The following is a 25,695-nucleotide window of genomic DNA, read 5'->3' as shown; positions in this document are numbered from 1 at the left end:
CACGTGCTGTCGGTGTCATGAACCAGGTCCTTTACATATATTGTCCTGTTTAATTGTCATTATAACATTTTAAGTATTCTCATTCTCTTTATCCACAAAGGAAAACGGAGGCTCAGGGAGGTTGTAATGTACTCAGAGGAACAGAGCTAGAAAATGGCAGGGCTGATCTGAAGCCTAGTCAGGTGACTTTCACGGACTTAGTGTCCCCCCTAAATCACATCAAATTAACTTGAGATGTATAAAACAATATTTACTCTAACTATGATATTCTATCTTGCTTTTTATTCAAAATGATTACTTTTTCTTTCTAATCAAACTTATACTTTTTACAACACCAGGAAGGCTTTATGAGCAAGAAGGGGGTACCAGATTATTATTATTTTTTAATATTTATTTATTATTTTGGCTGTGTTGGGTCTTAGCTGTGGCTCACACAACCTTCGCTGCAGCATAAAAACACTTAGTTGTGGCTCATGGGATCTAGTTCCCCGACCAGGAATCAAAACTGTACCTCCTGTATTGGGAGCACAGAGTCTTAGCCACTGGACCACCAGGGAAGTCCCTATCTTTATTTTTATAGTTGTGCAATTATAGCTCCTGAAGGGCAAGCAAATTACTTAAAGTCACAAAGAAACAGAAGATTAATAAAAGCATCTAAAAAGCCTATAAAGGTCCAGATTAAACAGAAATCTTTCCCAAGGGAAGGGAAGTCTTAGATTTGGATGGTATCGGTTTCTGAGAACACATTGTTTGAAGCAAAGGGTTCTGGACTAAGTGGTGGAAGATCCGCTTTCTCAGTCAGCCTGGGCCTCCTCCCTGACAGCTCCCAACTGAACCCTGTCACTGCCCGCTCCAAGACTTGGGTATCTCATTCATAGAGGAGAAATGGGGATAAATGGTCTCTGGGGTCCTTTGGCTCCCACCCACTTTACTTCTACAGAATGAACATTTCCATGTATTGTGGGGGCTCTCCCTGGAGTGGATCAAGGTTAACGTGCAGTGTGGGCATACAGAGGTGATGCTGCAACCTGAGACATTTCAAAACTACACCCTTGTCCCTACCCACAGACTGGACCCCTTTCACTTTTTATCTTCAGGGCGCTCCAATGCCAGTTCCACTGACAATGGAAAGTGTAAAGGCAGTACAACCCATGAGCTCATCCTTACCCCTCTGCCAATATTTCTGCTGCTCTGACTGTCTGCCCCCTGCTCTGTTTCACTACTGCAAGTTGACCAGGAATCATCGAAGCAGTCAACACCCAATGTCTACCATTAGCCCTCCTCTGACATTTATGCCCAATTAAGTGTTACTTTGTTGACTTCAGCTCACATATCTGCCCTTGCTAGATTCTGATCTTATCATCCTTTGTATATATAAACCCTCCCAGTTTCCTGATATCACAGAAAGTAGAACACTCTGCTATGCTTTCATGGGGACAGGCTGAGGCTAGAGCCTTCTGGCAGTCACAAGAGATTCCCTTTGCAGCTCTTATTGATTTATTGCTGAATAATTGGGGAGAATATCACTCACTAATTATGAATCCACCACTTTGGATACCCAGACCCTTATACTGGAGAGCGCCCAGGACAATACTCTTCTCCTTGAGTGAATGATTTAACCTCTTTGTGCCTTAGTTTCTCTATCTTGAAACAGGTATAATAACAGTACCTACTTTATGGTTGATACAAAGAATAAATTCATATTGTATAAAACTGCATATATGAAAAAGAATATTAAAAAGAATGTATGTATATGTATAACTGAATCACTCTGCTGTAAGGCAGAAATGAACACAACATTGTAAATCAACTATACTTCAATAATGTAAAAAAACTTTTAAAGGAAAAAAAACTGCATATGGTCCATAAATATTTGAGAGTTGATAATTTCCTGTTTTGGCTTCCTAGGCCCTTATTTCCCCTTCCTTTCCCCTTAAAACTGAATTACTGAAACCTTTACTTTTTCTTTTAAGCACAGCTGAGTTCATGTAGCAACCCCTAGGAGAGACTCAAACATTAAGAAATCAAAGGAAAGAGGTCTGATTTCTATTCCTGGGCTGCATTTGCTGAAAACCTGCGATGTGCTGCTGCAGAGGGCGATGGCGGATGTGGGACCTTGGGTGTGGATGCACAGAAACTACCCAGCAGAGAGCCGGGCCAAGGACTCCTGACGCCAGGGCTGCCAGGTCAGCGTGACACAGGCGGGGGCCTCGGAACTCGCCTCAAAAGTTGCTGACGCTCTGTCTCCAAAGACGTGGTGGTGCCATGCAGTCAGGACTTGGGGGCTGGCATCCTGGGCTCAGCCTCTGAATTACTGCGTGACTTTGGGCAGATAATTTCTTCACTTGGGCCTTCCATTTCCTCTTTGGTAGGGATGAGGTCATTTCTGCAGTCTCCTCCGCCTTCAGACTGTGATTCTAGGACCCTATATCTCTTCTTACATTAGACCAGCTAAAATTCTCCTTGCCTTACTCAGAAAGGCAGTTTCCTCCCAGAGTAGAAACCTGTAAGCCTTTGGTCATCCATTCCACTTGAAAAAATTAAATTTCAAAAAGTGTCTATCCAAGAATCCCTATCATTTTACTTGTGTGTTTTTTTCCTTCTTGATATATAAAATGCCATTTGCCGAACATTTTTGCAAGTCAGTTCCCAACTGATGATAGTAAATTCCCTTCATATGCAGAATTTATCTAAAAGGTGCTGCCTGAATAAAGCGAACAGACTCACAAAAACTCACAAAACACAAAGGCCACGTAAGAGGCTACTGGTATAAGCTTGTGTGCTGCTCTAGGGCCACACTGTGCAGCTTCCTGACCAAGTCAGCCTCTTGGCTGCCACAGGAAAAGGCTGGGACTGGCCTTGGGCTGGACCTGGAGTTGTGTTTAGGGTGGGACCAAGTCTGGGCCAAGGAGTCTGATGGGGACTCTGGCGCCACGATGCTGGAGGTAACAATCAGACATCCAGTGTTCTGAACCCAAAGGGCAGCAGCAACTTCCTTGCCTCAGGCTGAAAACCACAAACTTACCAGATTCATATCTTACAAAGCCACAAAATCAAACCCACTGCCATTCCTCCAAGACTCCTTTGTTGAACAGCTATTTGCTCCTGGAAACAGATCAGATCAAGTCCCAACTCTGCCTTAAGACCTTTCCTGCTCCCTGTTGCCATACAGGATGAAGTCCTAGCTCCTCAACCTGCAGAAATCCCCGCAGCCTTGTCTCCCACGGCTTGGTTCCCCTCCCGATCCCTTCTTCACCCCCAGTTTACATGCCTTCTGCAAGCCATTGTTCAAATTGATCCCACTCCTTGGAAAGCCTTTCTCTTCCTCCTGCTTATCCTTGAAGACTCACCTCAAACATCATGTCTTCTTAGAAGTATTCCCTAACCCCATGCTAGGGTAAAGGTGTGAATTTATGAATTTTATGAACAAGACCCAAAGTGTCAGAGGTGGAAGAGACCTTGAAGATTACCTTACAGATTTCTTTTATTTTATCCATAAAGAAAAACATACCCAGAGAAGGAAAGTACTTGCCCAAGATGAAAGCAACCAGCCTGTACTCAGGTCCCTTGGCCCAGGACTCTTTCTAGTACTTGGTGCAGCTTCTTAATGAATGACTAAATGTATGAATGAGCAAATGGGCAAACAGAATGCTGAAGAGAGCACTTCGGAAGGAAGAGTCACAGCTGTTCTGCATTTAAGGGCTTAGGTGCACCCAGGCGGAATGGGGAATTCCACAGAGATGAGCAGTAACAGAGACAGTAGCTGTGGGGTAGGTGTTGTTTAGGGGCCGTGGTGCATGCTGAGGCCTGTGGCTGCTAAGGGGCAGCATTGTGAGACTGGGTGTTCACAGGGAGATATCAGGGTGTCACCCAGACTCAGGAAGCTTGCTCCTGTCTAAGAAAGGACAGAGCAGGCTTCTGGACCTGACTTCTTGGCCATTGTTAAAGCTGCCCCACGCTGCACATGGTCTCTAGATGCAGTGCTCTGAGGACAGACTGGGATACAGGCTGGTCTCTGCTCCTCTAGACAAGTACTATCAGTTTCTGCTGCCTTTTCCTGTCTTCAGAAGCCATGTGCATGCTATAGGCTTGGTAGATGCTGCTTGATGTGTTGATTAAGCCAAAGCCTGACCGCTGCAGGGAGCATGTGGTAAGGGGAGAAAATGCAGACCTCAGAGTCAGTGGATGTCAGCCTGAATCCAGGGCTTCACCTCTTTGAGTCTCTATTTTCCCATCTGGAAAGTGGGGATAATTCTTATATGTCTTCTTTTTACCTTGCATGGTGATGACCTAATAAAATGATGTAAGCAAAATGCTCAGAGTACATATAGTAGGTACCCATTACTGTCAGTTCTCTTTTGCTCTGTAAAAAAGCATTATTAAAAGAAAAAAAGTTCACTGCTGCAACCATCAACTTCTGAGTGTCTTCCTAAATAATGCTTAATGGAGCCACACTGTCTATATAGTAAAGTTAATGCCCCCAGAGACATGGCCTTAGCTGACCCTCTGCTGTCTTGCTGGTGGACCAATTGTCTCTCAACCGTAATTCACACTTTAAAGCCTTTCTTCCCTCTGCTTGTGTTGATCCCTCAGAATGCCCTTTACCCTTCCTCCACTCAAGAAGCCCCTCTGCCATGAGGATTTCCCAAATTAATCATTCCTCCCTCTTCACTCTTTCTTTTAAGTGTTATCCCCCTCTGCTTTGCACTCATTCATATGTTCATTCAGTATTTAAGTACATATCATGTGTCAGGCCTAACGTAGCTCCCTTTCCCATTAAACATGAGCTCCATAAGCTAAGACCATTTGCTGTATTCCACCTCAGCACCCAGAATGCTACAGGGCACATTATTAGTCACTAGCAAGCTGATGGGAAGGGATAAGGGAAATACTGTATGTAATATTCGTTCAGCATTTAACAAACATACAAACACCTACTGCATGCAAAGCAAGTATAGACAGTGCAGGTCTATTAAGATGTACAACACAGTTCATGCACATGAGGACAGACTTGAGCAATGAAGCAGACTTCAGAAATATTTCCCAGAGGGGATCCTAAGGTCCAGAGAGGGAGGGTGCTTGCCCAGACAGAGCTTAGTGGCAGACAGAGCTGGGACCAAAGCTCAGCCCTTCTGTTGCAGAAGGCTGTCTCTATCTCATGCTAACTCTGTATTTTTTTTTACTTTGAATTCACTTTAGTAAGACTTACTTTTGCAAGGCCACAGGCCTCTTGAGTATTTGCAAACAACTGCAGTGAGACACAATTACAGGTTCTGCTACTGTAAGCAACTCTAGAAGGATCAGTATATTAAGCCAAAACATGGTGCCGAATCTTGTGCCCAGAAAGGCTGCATAGAGATGAGTAATTTAGCAATTCTGTGAGCCTCCTTGACATTCTGGCACCTTCACCTGAGGTCTCATGTGGAATGACTCCTGTGGAGTGACACAAACATTGCTTATTTAGGAGTAATAGTGGGGAAAAAAATTTCATTTTTATGGAGAGCTAAGGAGGAGAAGGCAATGGCAACCTATTCCAGTACTCTTGCCTGGAAAATCCCATGGACGGAGGAGCCTGGTAGGCTGCAGTCCATGGGGTCACTAAGAGTAGGACACGACTGAGCGACTTCACTTTCACTTTTTTCACTTTCATGCATTGGAGAAGGAAATGGCAACCCACTCCAGTGTTCTTGCCTGGAGGATCCCAGGGACGGGGAGCCTGGTGGGCTGCAGTCCATGGGGTCACTAAGAGTAGGACACGACTGAGCAACTTCACTTTCACTTTTCACTTTCATGCATTGGAGAAGGAAATGGCAACCCACTCCAGTGTTCTTGCCTGGAGGATCCCAGGGACGGGGGAGCCTGGTGGGCTGCCGTCTCTGGGGTCACACAGAGTCAGACACGACTGAAGCGACTTAGCAGCAGTAGCAGCAAGGAGGCATTTTTTTGTGATGTGAGGCTATGCTTTGAAAACAAATGACTCAACAGAAATGTGACTCAAATGATAACCAATGGTCTGCAAAAATATCTCTGATTAATTGTGAAACACTTCTCTTGAATGCAGATCTGACCACATTCTAGCCTGGCAGTGAAGAAAATAAGGTGCCTCAAGTGGTGTGATAGAGGCAACAAGTATATCACCTCCAAGGCTAAGAAAAGTGGGACCTGGGACAGAGTACTCAGGACCTAAGAAACGAAGTAAAAGAGGCCTCTCTGCCTTTAGCAGCCCCCCTCCACTTAGCAAACAGCCTGGGAGATCACAATCACTTAGAAAGTTCCTGGAGAGCCAGCCACAAGCCCTGTCTAAACAATAGGAGCTGGACCCAAGTACTGGCCCCAACTGTGCCACTGATTAGTTGGGCAATCTTGGGTTAAGTCATTGCTCCTCATTATGCCTGAGGGCTATACTGGTAGTGACAGGACCCAGGAAGGCAGCCAAAAAGAGTGAATTCAATAAACAGTGTTGAGACAATTGAGTAGCCATCTGGAAAAATAATGAAGTTGAATCTGCACCTGACATATATCAGGATAAATTCCAAATAGATCAAAGATTCACATGTAGACTATAAAACCATAAAGTACCAGAAAAAAAAACAAGGAAAGTCCTTTATACCCTGGGATGGGGAGGGATTCTCTAACTCAAAATCCAGAAGCCATATTCTAAAGGCATCCAGAACTCTAGGAAAAGACTGGTAAATTTCATTTACAGTGAAAGAAAAGTTGCATGATAAAAACAGGACAAAATAAAAACATCAAAAGCAAAAACAAAAGGCAAAGATCTAGGAAAATACATGAGCAATGCAAATCACAGACAAAGGCCTAATCTTCCTAATATATAAAGAGCTCCTAGAAACTTATTAGCAGAAGACCAACAACTCAATTGCTGAAAAGGACAAAGGAGAACTTCCCTGGTGGTCCAGTGGTTAAGACTCAGCTCTTCCCCTGCAGGGGGCATGTATTTCCTCCTACTGCATGGAACAAGCACCTACTGCACGCAAAGCAAGTATAGACAGTGCAGGTCTATTAAGAGGAACAACACAGTTCATGTACGACACTACTTTGCATGCAGTAGGTGTTCAGTCTCTGGTCAGGGAATTAAGATCCTGCCTGTCGTGCAGCACAGCCAAAAAGGGGGAAAAAAAAGGAGAGAACATGGAGGGATATTTTCATTTTGATGACCTTGAAATAGGCAAAGTGTTTTAAGTAGGACCCAAATACCTCAAATCATTAAAGAAAAGATTGGTTAGCTAGACTTCATTAAAATTAAGAATATCTATTGATATTTATCAAAAGATAAATATCATCACTGTTTACATTAAAAGAACAAAGGAGAAAGTCACTGCCCAGGAGATGTCCGCAATATATATATATGCTACAAAGAAACTGAATTCATAAGACAAAGGATCTCTACAAATTGTTACGAAAAGCAGAGACAAAACTCACTTTAAAACAATGAGCAAAGTCTTCATGCTAGACAAACAGAAGCTATGTGCGTGGCCTATAAGCATATACAAAAGCGCTCCACATCATTGGTTACCAGAGAAATGCAAATTAAATCACAGTGAGACTCCACACTACACACCCAGCAGAATGGCCTAAATCAATAAGACTGAAAATACCTGGCAAAGATATGGCACAATTAGAACTCTCATATGTTGCTGGTAGGAGTATAAATTAGTACAACTACTTTGTAAAACTGTTGAGCAGAATCTACTAATGCTATACATATGACCTAGTAACATAGAAATCCTACTCTTAGTTACATTCTCAAGAGAAATAAATGTGTATGTTCACCAAAAAGCATGTAGAAGAACGTTCATAGCAGCTTTATTCATAATTTTCAAACTGGAAACAATTCAAACGCTCTTCAGCAGTTATCTGGATTAATAAATTGTAGTATATTCATAAGTGACATATTACTCATCAATAGAAGAAAATGATTGCTACACAGAGAGTGGATGGTTTTAATGGACACAGTTGAACTAAAGAAGCCACACAGGAGTTCATGCTTTATGATGCTATTTATATGAAGTTTAAGAACAGGGAAGAACTGATCTCTGGAAACAGAAGTGGGACAGTGGTTTCTGGTGGGTTACTGACTGAGAACAAGCAGGAAGCAGCCTTCTGGGGTGCTGGAGATGGTTTGTATCTTGTGCTGGGTGGTGGTTTCTTAAGTAGATACATATGTAAACACTCATCAATCTGAACCATTAAGATTTGTGCACTTTACTATTTACATACTGTACTTCAATTGAAAAAGTAAGATGAGCAGTTTTTCACCTATTAAATTGGCAAAAATCCCAAAGTTTCCTAACACACTATTAGGGAGGCTGCAGAAGCAGGCACTCTCATACACTGCTGTTGGGAGTGGAAAATGGTACAATTCCTATAGAAGCCAATTTCTGCAGTATCTTGCAAAATAATAAATACTCTTTAACAAAATAATTTTACTTCTAGGAATTTATCCTACTGCTATACTCACCTAAGCAAGAAATAACACACATATACAAGGTAATTCACTATGTCACAACTTGTAATAAGCAAAAGACAGGAAATCACCTAAATCTCCAGCAACAGGGCACTGGTTAAATAAATAGGTACATAGGTACTAAGATCATGCATCTGGTCCCATCACTTCATGGCAAATAGATGGGGAAACAGTGAAAGTCAGTGGCTGACTTTATTTTTCTGGGCTCCAAAATCGCTGCAGATGGTGATTGCAGCCATGAAATTAAAAGATGCTTACTCCTTGCAAGGAAAGTTATGACCAACCTAGATAGCATATTAAAAAGCAGAGACATTATTTTGTCAACAAAGGTCTGTCCAGACAAGGCTATGGTTTTTCCAGTTGGTCATGTATGGAAGTGAGAGTTGGACTATAAAGAAAGCTGAGCACCAAAGAATTGATACTTTTTGAACTGTGATGTTGAAGATTCTTGAGAGTCCCTTGGACTGCAAGGAGATCCAACCAGTCAATCCTAAAGGAGATCAGTCCTGGGTGTTATTGGAAGGACTGATGTTGAAGTTGAAACTCCAATACTTTGGCCACCTGATGCAAACAGCTGACTCATTTGAAAAGACCCTGATGCTGGGAAAGATTGAGGGCAGGAAGAGAAGGGGACAACAGAGGATGAGATGGTCAGATGGCAACACCGACTCAATGGACATGGGTTTGGGTGGACTCCAGGAGTTGGTGATAGACAGGGAGGCCTGGCGTGCTGTTTCATGGGGTCGCAAAGAGTCGGACATGACTGAGCGACTGAACTGAACTGAACATAGGTATACTAGAATATTATGTAGTGGTAATAATGAACTAGAAAGGCTTTTTAAAAATTAATTAATTTAATTTGGCTGTTTTGCATCTTCATTTTGGTGCACAAACTCTCTAGTTGTGGCATGTGGGCTCAGCAGTTGTGGCACACGGGCTTAGCTGCCCCATATCCTGTGGGATCTTAGTTCCCTGACCAGGGATTGTGCCCAAGTCTCTGCATTGCAAGGCAAATTCTTAACCACTGGACCACCAGGGAAGTCCCTAGAAAGGCTTTTATACTGATATGAAAAGATCTCCCAGATCAATTACTGAAAGAAAAAAATCAGACAGTAAAAAGCATGTAGAGTATACTACAATTTATGTAAAAGAGAAGATAAAAATAAATCTTAGCATTCACTTATGTATGCAAAAAGCAACTAGAAGGATATGAAGAAACTAATAATAGCATTAGTTTCACATGTAGTAGAAGGGTTTTGGGGCACTGGATAGATGGAAGATAAAGCAGGAGGGAAGTTTTTCATTTAAAATCTTTTTGTGCTTTTTAAGTTTTAAATAATGTACATGTACTAATTATTCACAAATTAAATAAGTAAAAGAAAATTTTAAAGAGAAGGGACACCAGAAGAAGAATCCTAAAAGCGATGGGACCCTCAGAAGGTAAAGAGGGAAACGCGATAAGAACACAATGTTATCAATGTCACAATGTTACCTAGTTACTATGCAGAGAACTGCTTAATCTGAACCAGACTGCATATAATCTAAACATACAGGACTTGCCAACATGAAGGGGAACTAAATATTGAAATGAAGAGATGAAATAATCTTGTCCGGTGGCCTTAAAAACAGGCTAGACTGTCAGGGTCTGCAGGAAGGCAGCAGCAGGCAGGAGACCACAGACTCTGGAGTTAGAGGCCTGGGTTAAAGACTCGACACACAGGTTCCTCCTGACCTGATGACCCGGTGGTGCAAACAGCTCAACCTAAGCTTCAGATTCTCTCATCTAGAAAGCGGGGTTAACAACCGTGCACCAACTGGGTTTGAGGATTAAATGGGACAAAATAAGTAAAGCATTTCTACTCTGCCCATCCCATTGTGCACGGGACCATATAAGCCTGTCCTTGCCTCGAAGATCTCTACAAGGCCCTGGGGTTTGGAGGTACTGCCTCTCAGATCTACAGCTAGTGTCAAAATAAGTTAGCTCTCTTGATTCAATTCCTATGCGACCCCACTTGACAGGTCTCAGGCCACGCCAGTCAGCTGTTCTGCTACACATATTAGAAAAGCACAAAGGTTCAACAGTTGGAAATAATCAGTGAAAGGAAAATAATAAAAAATAAAAGATCCTTGCACAGATTATAGTTCCAGTTTGGTAAAAGAGCTGCTTTTGCTTGGAGGAGGAGGCACTACACTTCGCTGCCAAACATCTAACCCTTTACCAATGCCTGTCTGGCATGCGTGAGTGCTCCAGGAAAGGGCCCCCAGTAAAATCCCTTCTAAGGGCCTGCATGGAGCGGGAGAGAGGAAATGCAGTCAGCTCTTTTTTCTCTGCAGGAAGGGGAGGCTGAACAACTGCACATCAGGAGAAAAGGCAAACAAATTGCCCATTCAAGCCAAAGTAAGCCGCTCCCAAGGGGAAGGGAAACAGCTGGAGCCCATTCAGCCAGACACAGAGGTGAGGGCCCCAAAGACAGAGCTGGGCCTGGGACACCTGCCCCTGGCAGCCAGGGATCCTCTGAGCAAGTGGCGGCCACACGCCCTCATCTCACCCCTGCTCACCTCAGCTATGCCCACGAAGGGGAGCTGGCCAGCTTCGTCAGAATGTGGAGGGGAATCCTGGGTGAAAAGGAAGGAAGGAAGCAAGCAAGCAAGCAGCTGAACTCATGACCCTGCCAAGTTCACCCGCTGAGCACCTATGCTATGACAGGCACTGGGCAGGCGCCTGACACACCTGTGCCATTTGGAATAATAACTTTTAGAGTTGGGTATTGTGATGCTGGTTTTATAGATGAGGAATCAGGCTCAGTGGGAAAGAACGACTGTACAAGGCACACAGCTAGACAGGGGCCAGGCCGGCCACGGCCAATGGCTTCCGCTTTTCCTTCCTGTCACTGAGTTCGTCTACACTCAGCTCCAGAGGCTCTTCCTTTGTCTAATACGGGAGCCTGCCCTGCCTCACCATCCTCTCTAGCCATGGGGGCAACCTTGTGGCAAACACAGCCCAGGTCAAGAGAAACTTCACTGGACAACTAAGGAAAGAACCAAACCAAACTGCAAAAGAAGGAGGAACAAAGAAGCCCGGAAGCAGATGAAGTAGCAAAGTTGAATCATTGATGTTTTGACTTTATGGGTTTCCCCAGTGGCTCAGACAGTAAAGAATCTGCCTGAGATGCAGGAGACTCCGGTTTGATCCCTGGGTCGGGAAGATCCCCTGGAGAAGGGAATGGCTACCCACTCCAGTGTTCTTGACTGGAGAATTCCATGGACAGAGGAGCCTGACAGGCTACAGTTCCGTAGGGTCGCAGAGTTGAACACGACTGAGCAACTAACACTTTCACTTTAAGAAGCTAACATGGCTGCTGTGGGGCTTCTCTTGGGCTGGAACACGCAGGGCCCCAGTCCCTGTCTGGGACGGTGAACAGTAGAACCCTGACATTGAGCAAAGCTGGGCTGGCACTCTTTCCAGGGCTGTTGGGGTTTCGAGATCCCCCACATCAGTGTACCCAGGCTGCAGCTTACAAATCCATTCTGCTGCTCTGCCGAGATCCTGGACCCTGACAAGCTAGGTGAGGGAGACACTTCTCTCTCCACTTTCTGGAATTCCTACCATGAGCTTCAGCCTTCTTACAGTCACCTTAATATTACTTCCTTAAATTATATTCTCAACATATAATAAAAGCAACACCAACAACAGCTAACATTTACTGAGCCTTTATTTTTGTGTCAGGCACTGTCAGCACTTTACATAACAACACTATGAGGTCAATAATATGATCTTCCAGGAGAGGCAGTCAAGCCACAGAGAGTACCCTGAGGAAACCAGAATTGAAAAAGATACACATGTACCCCAGTGTTCACTGCAGCACTGTTTACAATAGCTAGGACATGGAAGCAACCTAGATGTCTACCGGCAGATAACTGGATAAGGAAGCTGTGGTACATATACACAATGGAATACTACTCAGCTATAAAAATGAATGCATTTGAGTCAGTTCTAAAAACGTGGATGAATGTAGAGCCTACTATACAGAGTGAAGTAAGTCAGAAAGAAGAAGATAAATACCATATATTAACACACATATATGGGATCTAGAAAGATGGTACCAACAATCCTACGTGCAGGACAGCAAAGGAGACCAAGACATAAAGAACAGATTTTTAGACTCAGAGGGAGAAGGGGAGGGTGGGATGGTTTGAGAGGATAGCACTGAAACATACACATTACAATATGTAAAAGAGACAACCAGGATGAGTTTGACATGTGACACAGGGCACCCAAAGTCAGTGCACTGTGACAACCTGGAGGGATAGGGCGGGGAGGGAGGTGGGAGGGGGGTTCAGGCTGGAGGGGACACACTGTACCTATGGCCGATTCACAACGATGTATGGCAAAAACCAGCACAATATTGTAAAGTAATTATCTTTCAATTAAAATAATTTTTTTTTTAAGACAGAGAGGCTAAGTCATTCATATTCAAGGCTATACGGCTCATAAACAGAGGTACCAGGATTTGGATCCAGGAGATAGGATCCCAGCATCTGTGCTCTTAGTCACTCCCCACCCTCCTTGGCCCTGAGGAGGTGAGAGAGTCGAAGAAGCATTTTTGGAAAAGTCAGGCACAGAGTGCTGTCATCTACTGCTACTTAGCCCTGAGCACCTTGTTTCACCTCTGAGTCTCAGTTTTCTTCTCCATGAAGTGGGTACAACAAATAGGCTTTGTGGAGTCCTGTGCATTTTAAGACAGAGTAGGGCCCAAGTTACATTGTTTCCACCATCTCCCTTCCCCCTCCCTTCTGGTTTGATGTGTTTCTTCTCCTCCCAACCAGCGAAGTGTGGCTTCTCTACATTCTGCTCCAGTCTATTCCGTAACTGTTTTGCACCCATCGCCTGTGTGACCTAGCACCAGGCATGGAGGGCCTGGATCTCAGGGCTGAGACTGAAGGCAGGGAAGTCCACTTGAAGGCAGCAGGGGCAGGAGGGTGGCGAGGGGAGCTGGCCGTGAGAGCCAGGCATCCAGCTGGTAGGAACTCTGCTCCTCCAGCTTGTCTCCCTCTTGCTGGCCTCCTGCCAGGGCTCACAGGGTCTTCTTGTCGCTTCCTGCTGCACAGCTTGCACCCTGCCGGGCACCCACTGAGAGCACCATGCCCCCAGGGGCGCTCAGCCTCTGATCCCAGCTCACACGCAGGCAGGTATACGTGTCCAGAGTCCTGGGACTGGGCCCACCTTTCCTGACTCTGGAACCATTCATTCAGCAGACTGAGCCAAGCCCCAGGCGTTGGGAACTAAATGGAAAATAAGAGGTTTGCCCTCAAAGAGTTCACCAGTATGCCATGCCCTGCTCTCCCACTGGCTCTGCTGTTTTCCCCACTTATGTAGGAACGCTGGACACACCTTTCCAGAATGTCATCATTTCTCTCTCCCAACCAAGAATTACTTCACTAGAACAGTTACACTAACAAGTGACTTTCCCCTCTTCCTACCCTGACCAAGCAAACTGAAAAAGAAATGGAATAGTTACTTTATTTCTTACACATCTCCTATATAATACCAGGTACTTCAGATATATTATCTTCTCTAATTCTCACAACAACAATCCTGCAAGGTGGAATTATCCCCTTTACACAGATGAGGAAAAGATGGAAGCTCACACAGAGATGGAGCCGGTTTAAACCAGGGCTGTCTGCGCTCTGTCTACAGCCCTAGGCTGCCTGTCGGCTCTGCCTGCCACCCTGCTGACTCCGGCCCCCTCCGTCAGCAGTATTTTGTTCTTTCTCGTATTTAGATTCCCTGCAATCTTATTGTTTGTGCTGGTCCCAGAAGAAGCCAACCTCTCTTCCAGTCCAGTGACAGCAGCAGCCGCAACATCCGAGGCACTGCCTCTGATTCTTTGATTAGCTTGTCTTAATTGCACCCAGGCTGGAGCAATTCCAGTATAAAATATCTGGTGTTGCAAAGCACACAGGTTTGCTGTTACATTTTCTCACTCCCTCTCTGACTCCAGCCCCTTTCCTCCCCCCACCCCCTCTGCTGGCTGGCAGCCTACCTCCTCTGCTGTCCTTGGTTCTGCCTTCTTGCACATCACATTTGGGCCTGCATAGCAGTGCTTCAAACTGCCACCCCAGGCAGCTGAGCTGGCCAGTCTAGCTTAATCCAGAAAACAGTGCTTGAGTTTCTGCTGAGTGCCAGGCACTGCTCTGGGTGCTGCAAATAAGCAGGAAACAAAAGGAAAATGCAGGGGCCTTGCCCTTCAGAGGCTGAGATTCAGAGGCTGGGAGAGGGATGTTCACAGAACAGACCTACTCAAAGCAGACAGCAGTGGGGTTGTAATAGAGCCCTAAGATATTGGGCTGTGATGACCTAAAAGGGTGAGATGGAGGGGGTGGGAGGGAGGCTCAAGAGAGAAGGGATATATGTATATTTATAGCCAATTGATACTGCTGTACAGCAGAAGCTAACAGCACTGTAAAGTAATTATACTCCAGTTAAAAAATACCCTTAAAAATAAAATACTGGGGCTGAAGGGAACTTGGTTTTCTGTTTTAACTGCTCCATTCCACAGATGGGGGACCTAAAGATGGGGGCAATTATTTGAACGAATGATATTAGATAATATCAACTAACACTTCTAAAACCCCTACTAGGAGCTAAGTGCTCTTCTAAGTGCTATACACATATCAACTTCTTTAACCTTCACAACAGCCCCAATAACCCCAAGATGCTATTGCCCTTCTCATTTTAAAAATGAGAAAGATGAGGCATGGAGAGCTAAGCACCTTGGCTGGGGTCACACAACTAATAAGTAGAAGCCTGCATTGAACTCAGATAGCCAGACTCTACACTGTCTCTTTAACCTACCGACTGAGTCTACCTGCGGAAGTAATGAGAAACCTTTTCGAAGGAATTACTCACAGGCCTGATTATAAAAACCACTGAACCTTGGTTATCAACAGTCAATAAGAGGAAACATCAATTAATCAGAGGCTTGGGAGTTCCTGAGTGCCATGAAACACAAGGCAGGAAAGCGGTGGGCCAAGCCCCCTCCCCCCCAACCACCAACCCGTCTCCAAAGAAAGAGCCAAGCAAGAGGGAAGAACTCGGCGCAAAGGACTGACTCAAGAGCCAGGAGCAGCCCAATCCTCTTCCCCTCCTATGTTCGGCTCTCTGCACACGATGCCCTCAACCTGTAAGATCTTTAATTTCCCCCAAAATGCCTCTTCCTGAAGCAGGGAGGCTACCTCAGGTACCTTTTTAAATGCTCAATAATATGAATAGAAATTTTAGAGAAAGGGCCTCTAGCAAAGCCTTGGTCAACTAAACACTTCCATTTCCCAGAATCTCCCCCCAACATACACACACACACACACGCACTTTGCCCTTTGCTTAACCAAGAGTCCTCCAGTTCTGCCCATGAGTTTCAGAATAAACGCAGTTATCAGGACACAAATTACTTACGAATCACCGCCAGATTATGCTCTGAGCCACAGGAGATCTGTAAAAAGAAATAAAATAAGTTATATTATAGATATAAATAGAAAATTTATTTAAGCCATTATATTTTATGATCAGAGTTATTTTTAAGGATATTAACATCCAGTTTTTGAGCAATTTTAGGAAGTAGAAAGGGGCAAATGAACAAAAGGCTATAATTACAATACACTCACAACTCCATAAAAAGTGAAAAAAAAAATATTCAATGGAAAAATACCACAATGTTAATGTATTTGCTTGTAGGCAGAGACCATAAGTGATTTTTTAAAATCCTTTATTCTTTATACTCTTTTTTATTTTTTTAATTTTCTATAATGAGCATGTGTTACTGTAAAAAAATGAAAATATAAGGCAATACAAATGACAGTTTTGGAAAACTGAGCTAAAAGGTCCATCACTCTGGCCTGGAATGATAAAATGAGCAAAGAATTCAGTGGAAACAGACTTGCCCAAGGGAAAATGCTTGACTTCTGCCCATCTGCTCACTCTCCCTTCTACCTTCTAGCCACACAAACCACCTGCAGTTCTCTGAACACATGTCCTCTCACACCTCCGGGCCTTTACACATGCTGCTCCTCTGCTCTGCATGGCCTCTCCTGAACTGCCTACCTCGAAAACTTCTTTTCGTCCTTTAAAATTCCAAAGCATTCAGACACTCCCTTGCTACTTCTTCTAGCTGACTGAAGCACTCCTTCCATTAGGCAATTTATATATATCCCCACTGCAGCAATCATCTTGTCGTCTTTTACATTTTTTCCCATTTCCTCACTAGACTGTGTGTATCTTGAAGACAGCGCTCTGCCTCATTCCCCTCTGCACTACTCACAGATGGACTGCACAAGGTCTGGGGCTCGGAGAAAATGAATGAAAGAACAAAGTACCTAAAGAAGAAATACCTAAGAGACAATCATTTGGGGTTCTGAATCCAGTGCTGCACCCAATGAGAGCTATTTTTTGCCTCTCAGTCTCCGCATGTCCCAAATGCTACCAGAAGGAAGTGACTGGGAAAATAAGAGCATAAATTGTCCCCCAGGTACTAATTAAAAGGAACTCTAAGCTCTGGAGAATATCCTGCGACCTTTACTGTGATGCTTACTTTAGCTCCTGGCAAGAAAAAGGGCTTTAGGTACTTATGGAGTGTCAACTGGAAGAGCCCTGGAGATCACCGAGTCCGATCTTTCACACGACGTGGAGAAAATGGGCTTAGGAGGAGGAAATACAACTTGCATCAGGTGCCAGTGGAAGTGTGTGTGTACCCAAATTAAGACTAGAGCCTCTCTGAGTCCCTCATTCTCACAGTTTCCTGGTGCCGTAACTTCTTACTCTTTGCCAGTGAAAAACCACTTGGCAGTGATATTCAAGGGTAACTAGCACAGGCCCCTGACAGTCAAGGTAACAGGCTCAAAAGACATTTGAGTATGGCAGGCCTGGTGGCTCAGCTGATAAAGAATCTGCCTGCAATGCAGGAGACCTGGGTTTGATCCCTGGGTTGGGAAGATCCCCCGAAGAAGGGAAAGGCTACCACTCCAGTATTCTAGCCTGGAGAAGTCCATGGACCAAGACCATGGAGTCGCGAAGAGCTGGTCATGACTGAGCAACTTTCACTTCACTTCAAGAGAGAAGGGGCAGCCAGGCTTCTCAGGCTTTTTCCTTTGTAAAATCTATGGGTCTAGGATCTTAGTTTCTGCAGGGAAGAGGGCTACCCACATTTAGTTGGAGTCCCTGACACTGTCTGGCAAAGAAGTACCTGGATATTAAATATTTCCAGGGTGACTAGTCTCTGAGCTCCTTTGAGGCAGGCTCTGTATCTGATTTATCTGAGGGGTCCCCCTAGGCCTCACCCAGGCCATACACACAGCACAAGTTCATCATGTGCTTCCTGGTTATACTGAGGCCGGTTCTCTTGGTTTTGTCATAGGAAGCTACTTAGATGGAAGAATTAGGAACAAACTTAGATGTCTAACAATAGGAGAATTCTATGTAAGTTACAGTAGAGCCATCTGATGACTTGGAAAGTATTATGCAGCCTTGGGAAATGATGCTTACAATAAAGGAAAATACGTGTGATATCCTATAAACTGAAAAACTACATAAAAATTGTATACGTAATATGATCTCAACTCTATAATAAAACATGAATAAAAGACTGGAAGGAGTTATTCCAAAAATTTAAGTGATAGCCTCTGGGCTAAGGATAAGGGTAAGGATAAAAACAAAGATAAGGGGGGCATTATGAGTATGACTATGCCAAAGCCTTTGACTGTGTGGATCACAATAAATTGTGGAAAATTCTGAAAGATATGGGAATACCAGACCACCTGACCTTCTTGAGAAATCTGTATGCAGTTCAGGAAACAACAGTTAGAACTGGACATGGAATAACAGACTGGTTCCAAATTGGGGAAGGAGTATGCCAAGGCTATATGTTGTCACCCTGCTTATTTAACTTATATGCAGAGTACATCATGAGAAACACTAGGCTGGATGAAACACAAGATGGAATCAAGAGTGCCGGGAAAAATATCAATAGCCTCAGATATGCAGATGATACCATCCTTCTGGCAGAAAGTGAAGAACTAAAGAGCCTCTTGATGAAAGTGAAAGAGGAGAGTGAAAAAGTTGGCTTAAAGCTCAACATTCAGAAAACTAAGATCATGGTATCCAGTCCCATCACTTCATGGCAAATAGATCGGGAAACAGTGGAAACAGTGGCTGACTTTATTTTGGGGGGCTCCAAAATCACTGCAGATGGTGACTGCAGCCATGAAATTAAAAGATGTTTGATCCTTGGAAGGAAAGCTATGACCAACCTATTCAGCATATTAAAAAGCAGAGACATTACTTTGCCAACAAAGGTCCATCTCGTCAAGGCTATGGTTTTTCCAGTGGTCATGTATGGATATAAGAGTTGGACTATAAAGAAAGCTGAACACTGAAGAATTGATGCTTTTGAACTGTAGTGTTGGAGAAGACTCTTGAGAGTCCCTTGGACTGCAAGGAGATCCAACCAGTCCATCCTAAAAGAGATCAGTCCTGGGTGTTCACTGGAGGGACTAATGTTGAAGCTGAAACTCCAATACTTTAGCCACCTGATGCAGAGAGCTGAGTCATTTGAAAAAACCCTGATGCTGGGAAAGATTGAGGGCAGGAGGAGAAGGGGACAACAGAGGATGAGATGGTTGGATGGCACCACCGACACAATGGACGTGGGTTTGGGTGGACTCCAGGAGTTAGTGATGGACAGGGAGGCCTGGCGTGCTGTGGTTCATGGGGTCGCAGAGTCGCAGAGTCGCAGAGAATCAGACACAACTGAGCAGCTGAACTGAACTGAACTGATGAGTATGGTTTTCCCTTTGCTTTTTTCTATGCTCTTTAAATTTTATATACAATTTTAATAATCAGAAAAATTATCTAGTAAAAATAAGAAAAATAAATATAATGCAGTTCTTGCCACAGAGGAGTAAAATTAGAAAAAAAGGCTCTTGACTATAAAATAAATATTCTATAAAATCTGACATGTTCTGAAGTAGTAGGGATAAAAATTTGAAGGAAATAATTCATTAAATTATAAAGGTAGTTGTATCATGGTGATAAGATTATAAGATTTTTTTTCTTTTAATTCTCTATTTTTCAAACATTCTTTAAATGTTCGAAATTAAAGCCACCATACACTGAGGACTCATGTGTGCCAGGTGTCATGCCAAGACACTTTATAAACACCATCTCACCTTACTCATTACAGTAATCTTTTAGATAGGTTTGACTTTGCTCATTTTAGAGAAAAGAGAACTGAGGTTCATATATATTCATAACTTCCTAGCTTGCCAAGTGGCAGCCATAAAACTAAAAGCCAGGTTTGTCTATCTCCAAGCTCATGTTCTATACTGCCAGGTTACACTACCTTTATTTTTTTTTTTTTAATGAAGTTATTTCATTTTATAAATGCAGGCAGAAAGGGCCTGCCTCTGACTGCCAGGGCTCACCCTGGGGCTGCAGGCTGCAGAGCTGACCAGCCGTGAAGACCAGGGGTTCCAGAAACAAGTCACTGACAAACGCCAGCATCAGGCAGCAGATGCTGCTGTGAATTAATGAGCGAGACAGTGATGAATGGATTTTGTCAAGGCAATATAGTGCTTGAAGCTCAAAGTTCCCTGCTGTTTCTTGCTGTCTGCGCGTTGGCACAGAGGTCAGGAGACTGAACGCCACAGGCCACAAAATCCCAGCGCTGCACTCCTTCAACAAGATTGTGTCAATGGCCATTTGCTTCACATTGCCTCTGTCAGCATCTACCCACTGCCCAGCTTTCTAGAAGACTCTGTTAACAATGGCAGTGTGCCCAGCAGAAAGAGAGTCAGGGTCAGAACCAGGTGAATGCTAAGCCCTCCGCTTTTTGGCTCTCAGACCTTCGGCAAGGTATTTAGTCCTGGAGCCTCAGCGTTCTCAGGAGTACAAGATAGAAAAGAGTATCCTCCCATCTGCCTGACAGAATTGCTAGAGGACAAATGACACAGTCCATCCCCTGACATCCATGAGTGTCATCTTCCTTACATATAACCATGCACACATCACGCCCCTATAGAAAACCCTCCACAGGATTGCAGCATTGGAAGGGCAAAGTCTAAGGCACATGGTATAGCTTACAAGGTCCTTGCAAGTGGGCCCCTGCTCACCTCTCTGGCCTCCCTTTTCCCCCTTGCTACTCATGAACTCTCAACCCCAAGTCACATATTCCTTTTCCCATTCACACTAGCTACATTTTCTGTAAGAATATCACATGATTTCAGACTTTAACACATGCTGTTCTCCTTGACTTGACTTCCCTTTCTCCTACTCTCCATCTAGCAAAATCCTTTATGATTGCTTACGTTGTGCCTGTATGCTCAGTCCTGTCCGACTCTTTGCAACCCCATGGACTGTAGTCTGCCAGGCTCCTTTGTCCATGGGATTTCCCAGACAAGAATACTGGAGTGGGTTGCCATTTCCTTCTCCAGGGGATCTTCCCAATCCAGGGGTTGAACCTGTATCTCTTATGTCTTCTGCATTGGCAGGTGGGTTCCTTACCACTAGTGCCACATTACCTCGTGGTAAAGCCTTCTCGGACTTCTCAAAGTCGAGCCAGCTGCTCCAGCCTGGCTGTTACCACAGCACCATGCACCATGGCCCCTACCGCACGATGTTTACTTTTGAACTGCGCGTGTGTTAAGCACCTCTGTCTCTCACAGATCCAGCAGGGTGCCTGCCCAGTAATGTGTCTGCCACATAGCCCAAGCACAAGGCATGGAGGGGCCCAGACAAAGATGGGCCCAGAGATGTGAGATGATCCCAAAACAGTGTGAGTAGTGGTGTGGAGATGGTGTGGAGATGCCAGTCCAAATGCAGAAAGGCACTGCAATGCACCATGAAGGCAGGAAGGGAAAGATATTAGAAGAATAGACAGGAGAGATGAGGGAGGGTGTCAAGAGCACAGGACTGTTCCAGGGTGGGTTTCAGCTTGCTGGTTCGGGCCTTCAGGATTCAGGGGGCACATCCCCCCAAGAGTGAGGAGTGGGGGACAGAGGAGTTTATGGAAAGTTGTCCCGTCACTCGGTCCAAACACTAGAGGGGTCTGCTCTGCTCAGGCAACTCAGCCTGAGGAGGCAGAGCTGCAGAAAACAATTTCCAAAGCCTCAACTGCCATGGGGACAAGATCTCCTAGGATCCCTCCTATGGAGCTGGACTCTATCAGTTCTCATGAAGGAGGCCACAACTCCCCCTGGGCAGGATCCCACTAAATACAGTTGGACAGTGATAGGCTGGGGCAAGAACTGACTGGTAGTGGACACTACCAGTAGATGCTGAAACATTAATGGGCCAAGTAAAGGGATAACTAAAAGCGTAAGTAGAAATTAGATGACTAGGAAAATATTTGCCAAACGTTGAGTATGAGTGCTTTAGTTTCCACCATCACACTTGTACCATTTCTAAAAGCTGCTGACTGGCCCTTATTGAGTGCTAGTGGCCAAGAACCTGGCTAACTGCTTTGCCTATATTATTTCATTTAAACCGAAACCAAATCTAAAATTCTTTTGTTACAACCACTTTACAAATGAGACAATTGGGGTTCAGAGAGGTGAGGTAACTGATCAGAGTCTTACAGCTGGTGGAGGTGCTGGATTCTGTGCTCATTCTCCTTCAACATTTCTGTCCTGTTAACTGTCCAAACCCTTCCTAGTGCCACATAGCATGTTCTCACATCTGGCAACCCTGTGTCAATTATCAAGGAATCTTATGCTGGGAAAGCCCCAGGTTTACAAGGCTCAACCATCTGCCTCGGGTTACGAGTATCTACCTCTGGTAGATCTAGGTTTACCTCGATCAAGGGCTGGTCCAGGGCTTTTTCTCAGGGGACATGGCTGTAAAATGGCAACAAAGATTTGTGGAAGCTATCACCTCGTGGGGAAGGCCACCAGGTTGTTCCACTCCGCACACTTTGATCAGGGAAATCAGAGTAGAGCAGGGTGCGACCAGGACGCAGGGAAAGAAGCATTGAGATTCCAATGAGGGAAACCAGGCAGAGGCCAGACCAACGCCGAGGCTGGTGCCCGTCACTATCCAGGGACCATCCTCAGCGCGGGGACCTCCCAACGGCGAGGTGGCAGCTCAGAGACCACCCTGGTGCGTAGCAGCGTGACAGGCCTACTGATTGGTTCTTCCTCGCGCCAATGGGCTTGGGCGCCGGCCGATGCCATGGCAACAGGGCGCACGTGTGAACGCACGTGACGGCGGGCGGGCGGGGCGTCCACTCCGTAGGGTACTCTGCGGAAAGAGAGCTGTGGCGATACAGCCTCAGCTCCCCGACTTCACCGCAGGTCCTTGGCCAGCGCCCCCGGTCCGGAGAAAGAACAGACTGGCAAGCAGCTCCAGAAAGGCAGCCTCGCGCCGACTGGGATTAATGGGTTAACAGGGAAGGGAATGGGCGCCTCAGCGCAGCCTTTGCTAAATTCTGCCCTAACCCAGCTGCCACCTGCATAGAACTCACGGGAGAGAAACCAGAATTTCCCAGCCTGTTAGAAAAGCAGGCTGGGAGGCTGGGCATGTTTTACAGCAAACTGCAGTCCTGTCAGTCAAAGGCGTTTTACCACTAGACTCCGAAAAAGCTTCAAAGGTGGTCCTTGGTGACAGCAGAGCGGCAGCGCGGTTGCTTGTTTCTGGAAGCACCTACCCTGACAAAGACACCTCTGACTCCCTTTGTGGGGGCGTCAACTTTTGACTGAAGCCTAGATGTCAAAGGAGGCCAAAAAAAAAAAAAAAATGAGACCTCTGGGGCCAGGGGTTTCAGCTTGTCATCCACCTCAAAATCCAGGGAAGGAAGAACGCATACACCCTGCAAAGCCTATTTTTCTTTCTTTTGTTTTTTAAATAGATTTACTATTGTTTTTCTTTTGAACTTTTTGTTTTGTATCAGGATACAGCCGACCAACAATGTTGTGATAGTTTCAGGTGAACAGCCAAGGGACTCAGCCATACATATACATGTATCCATTCTCCCTCCTTTTGCACAATCTATACCTAAGAATAGGCCACCTAATGCAAAGAACTGACTCATTGGACAAGACCCTGGTGCTGGGAAATATTGAAGGCAGGAGGAGAAGGGGACGACAAAGGATGAGATGGTTGGATGGCACCACCGTCTTGATGGACATGAGTTTGAGCAAGCTCTGAGAGTTGGTGATGGACAGGGAAGCCTGGGGTGCTGCAGTCCATGGGATCGCAGAGTTGGACACGACTGAACGACTGACTGATACCTAAGACAATGAACCTTAAACTAGGTCCTACTTCCTTCTCAAATGGAGAGGTTGGGGCGGGGAGGAAGAGAGCTAAAATTTGTTAAGTGCCTGGGTGCCAAATGTGTGATATTATGGAATTTCACTTTACTCGCAAACCTGCATCCTCCCAGCTACTCTTAGAAGTGGGGATCAATCTTCTAACAGGTCAGCAAACACACTTAGAGAAGTTAAATAAGTCACACTGGGCTATTTACTAGGTAAGCCTTGATCCAAAGCCTGTGAGCTTTACCCGCTACACATCCTGCCCCTCTTCTGGTTCCAGACTGCCCCAGGCATTAACTCTCAAGAGACTAACAGCTCTCTGACTCCTTTGTCTCTCTCCTACTCTGTCTCAAGAGCCTGTTAATTCTGCCTTCTCCGTGTCTTGGTTTTTTTAGCTGCTACCATCTTAGTTCAGTCCTTTCCATTCCAACTTGGAAGCTTTTGAGAGCTGCCTCTCAAGCTTTCTTCTCGCCATCCTGTCATGATCTGATTTAAAAAGAAAATTTTTAAGTTGTCATAGTCTCAAAGCCTCCAACTTCCTGCCACACTTGATCTCTCACTCCTTTCCTACATTAACCCAGCAACACAAGTCTCTTCTCTGTCCCTGGGAAATCTCTGTGTTTTCCCTCTTTTGCACCATTATTTGCACCATTCTCCCTTCTCCATACCATTCTGAACCTACCAACTTTACAAGGCCCAGTTCAAAACTCACTGCCTGGAGGAAGTCTCCCAGATCATCTCAGCCCTTAAAAGATCTGTCTTCTCTCAAATCCTACCACTTGCCTTGGCTAAAGTTGGCTTTTGTCAAACCTCCTTTCTACTGTTAATAATTTGGGTGTGGGGGTAGGGCATATCTCCCCAGGTAGTGTAGCGTAGTGGGAAGAGCTTGGAACCAGAAGATCTAGATTTTGAGTCCTTGTCTTGCCACCTCCTTGTCATAGGACCTTGGGCAAATCTCTTTACCTCTCTGGATTTCAGTTCCCTCAACTTTAGGATGGGATGGTAAAAAACAAGTGAATCTCATACATCCTAAAACCCTTTCACACCCTATCCCAACTTCTACAGAATAGAATTCACTTTGAGTTTGACCGTGTTCTGTAGACATCTCTCCAAAACATATAAAATATATAATTTGGAGAACATATAAAAGGAAACTATAAGCACTTGGAACTGGCATATGTTCACTATGAACAGTTCATTTCCTTTTTTCAACAATTACTCACTGCCAGATAAGGAGAGGACTTGAGAAATGTCTAGTTAATTAGAATATAATATACACAATTAAACTAGCCAGCCAGCCACTCAGAATGCTTGCTTTTCCCATAGTGCACTCAAAGAAAATTCCTTTCTCCTAAGTTGTTATGTTGATACTATGTGCACTGTGGTATAATTGGTGTGAATGGGCTATTGATGGATACCTGTACAGAGAAGGTTAACGCAGAGATTGGCCACAGTCTGTGCAGTGGCTTAATGTGAAAATTCTGCCTGAAAAATGTTGTACGGTATAAGTCGTCTTGTTGGTAGCTGGAGCGGTAACCGGAAAAAATAGACACAAGAAAGGTTAATATAAAGAGGAGCTACAGTCAGAACAGTCAGAAGCAATAGGAGCAAACTAAAGAAGAGTAGCTAAGTCACTGGAATGTGAGATTTCTAGATCCTACTGCTGACAGTGTAAGAAAGTCTATATTTTTGAGCTATCTTGTGTGTTAAGTGACTTCCCAGTTGTTCTTTTATAAGGCATTTGCTTCACCTGTTTCCAGTACTTATGCCCATACTAAAGTAACCTGAGAGTATCTCTGATCCTTATAGACTAAAAGTGCCAAACACAACAATGCATCTGAATTTCAGTAAAGGCAACACCAGGAAGTTACTTGTGCCCATGAAAACAAGATACAACTACGTGAGCTGAGCAC

General features: G+C 44.6%; 1 protein-coding gene across 4 annotated transcripts in view; it reads right to left on the bottom strand.

The window, feature by feature from the left end:
* Nucleotides 1–25,695, bottom strand: part of SERGEF (secretion regulating guanine nucleotide exchange factor) — a 256,873-nt gene that overhangs the window by 73,804 nt on the left and 157,374 nt on the right. For all 4 annotated transcript variants that reach the window (XM_027979347.3, XM_027979349.3, XM_027979348.3 and 1 more), the window contains one exon: nucleotides 15,939–15,975. In XM_027979347.3, coding sequence (XP_027835148.2) covers nucleotides 15,939–15,975 — 37 coding nt within the window. The remainder of the gene's footprint in view (nucleotides 1–15,938; nucleotides 15,976–25,695) is intronic.

Source organism: Ovis aries, chromosome 15 (genome assembly GCF_016772045.2).
Source record: "Ovis aries strain OAR_USU_Benz2616 breed Rambouillet chromosome 15, ARS-UI_Ramb_v3.0, whole genome shotgun sequence".
Classification (NCBI taxonomy): domain Eukaryota; kingdom Metazoa; phylum Chordata; class Mammalia; order Artiodactyla; family Bovidae; genus Ovis; species Ovis aries.
Note: the sequence above shows the minus strand (reverse complement) of the source record. Positions and strands in the feature narration are given on the sequence as shown.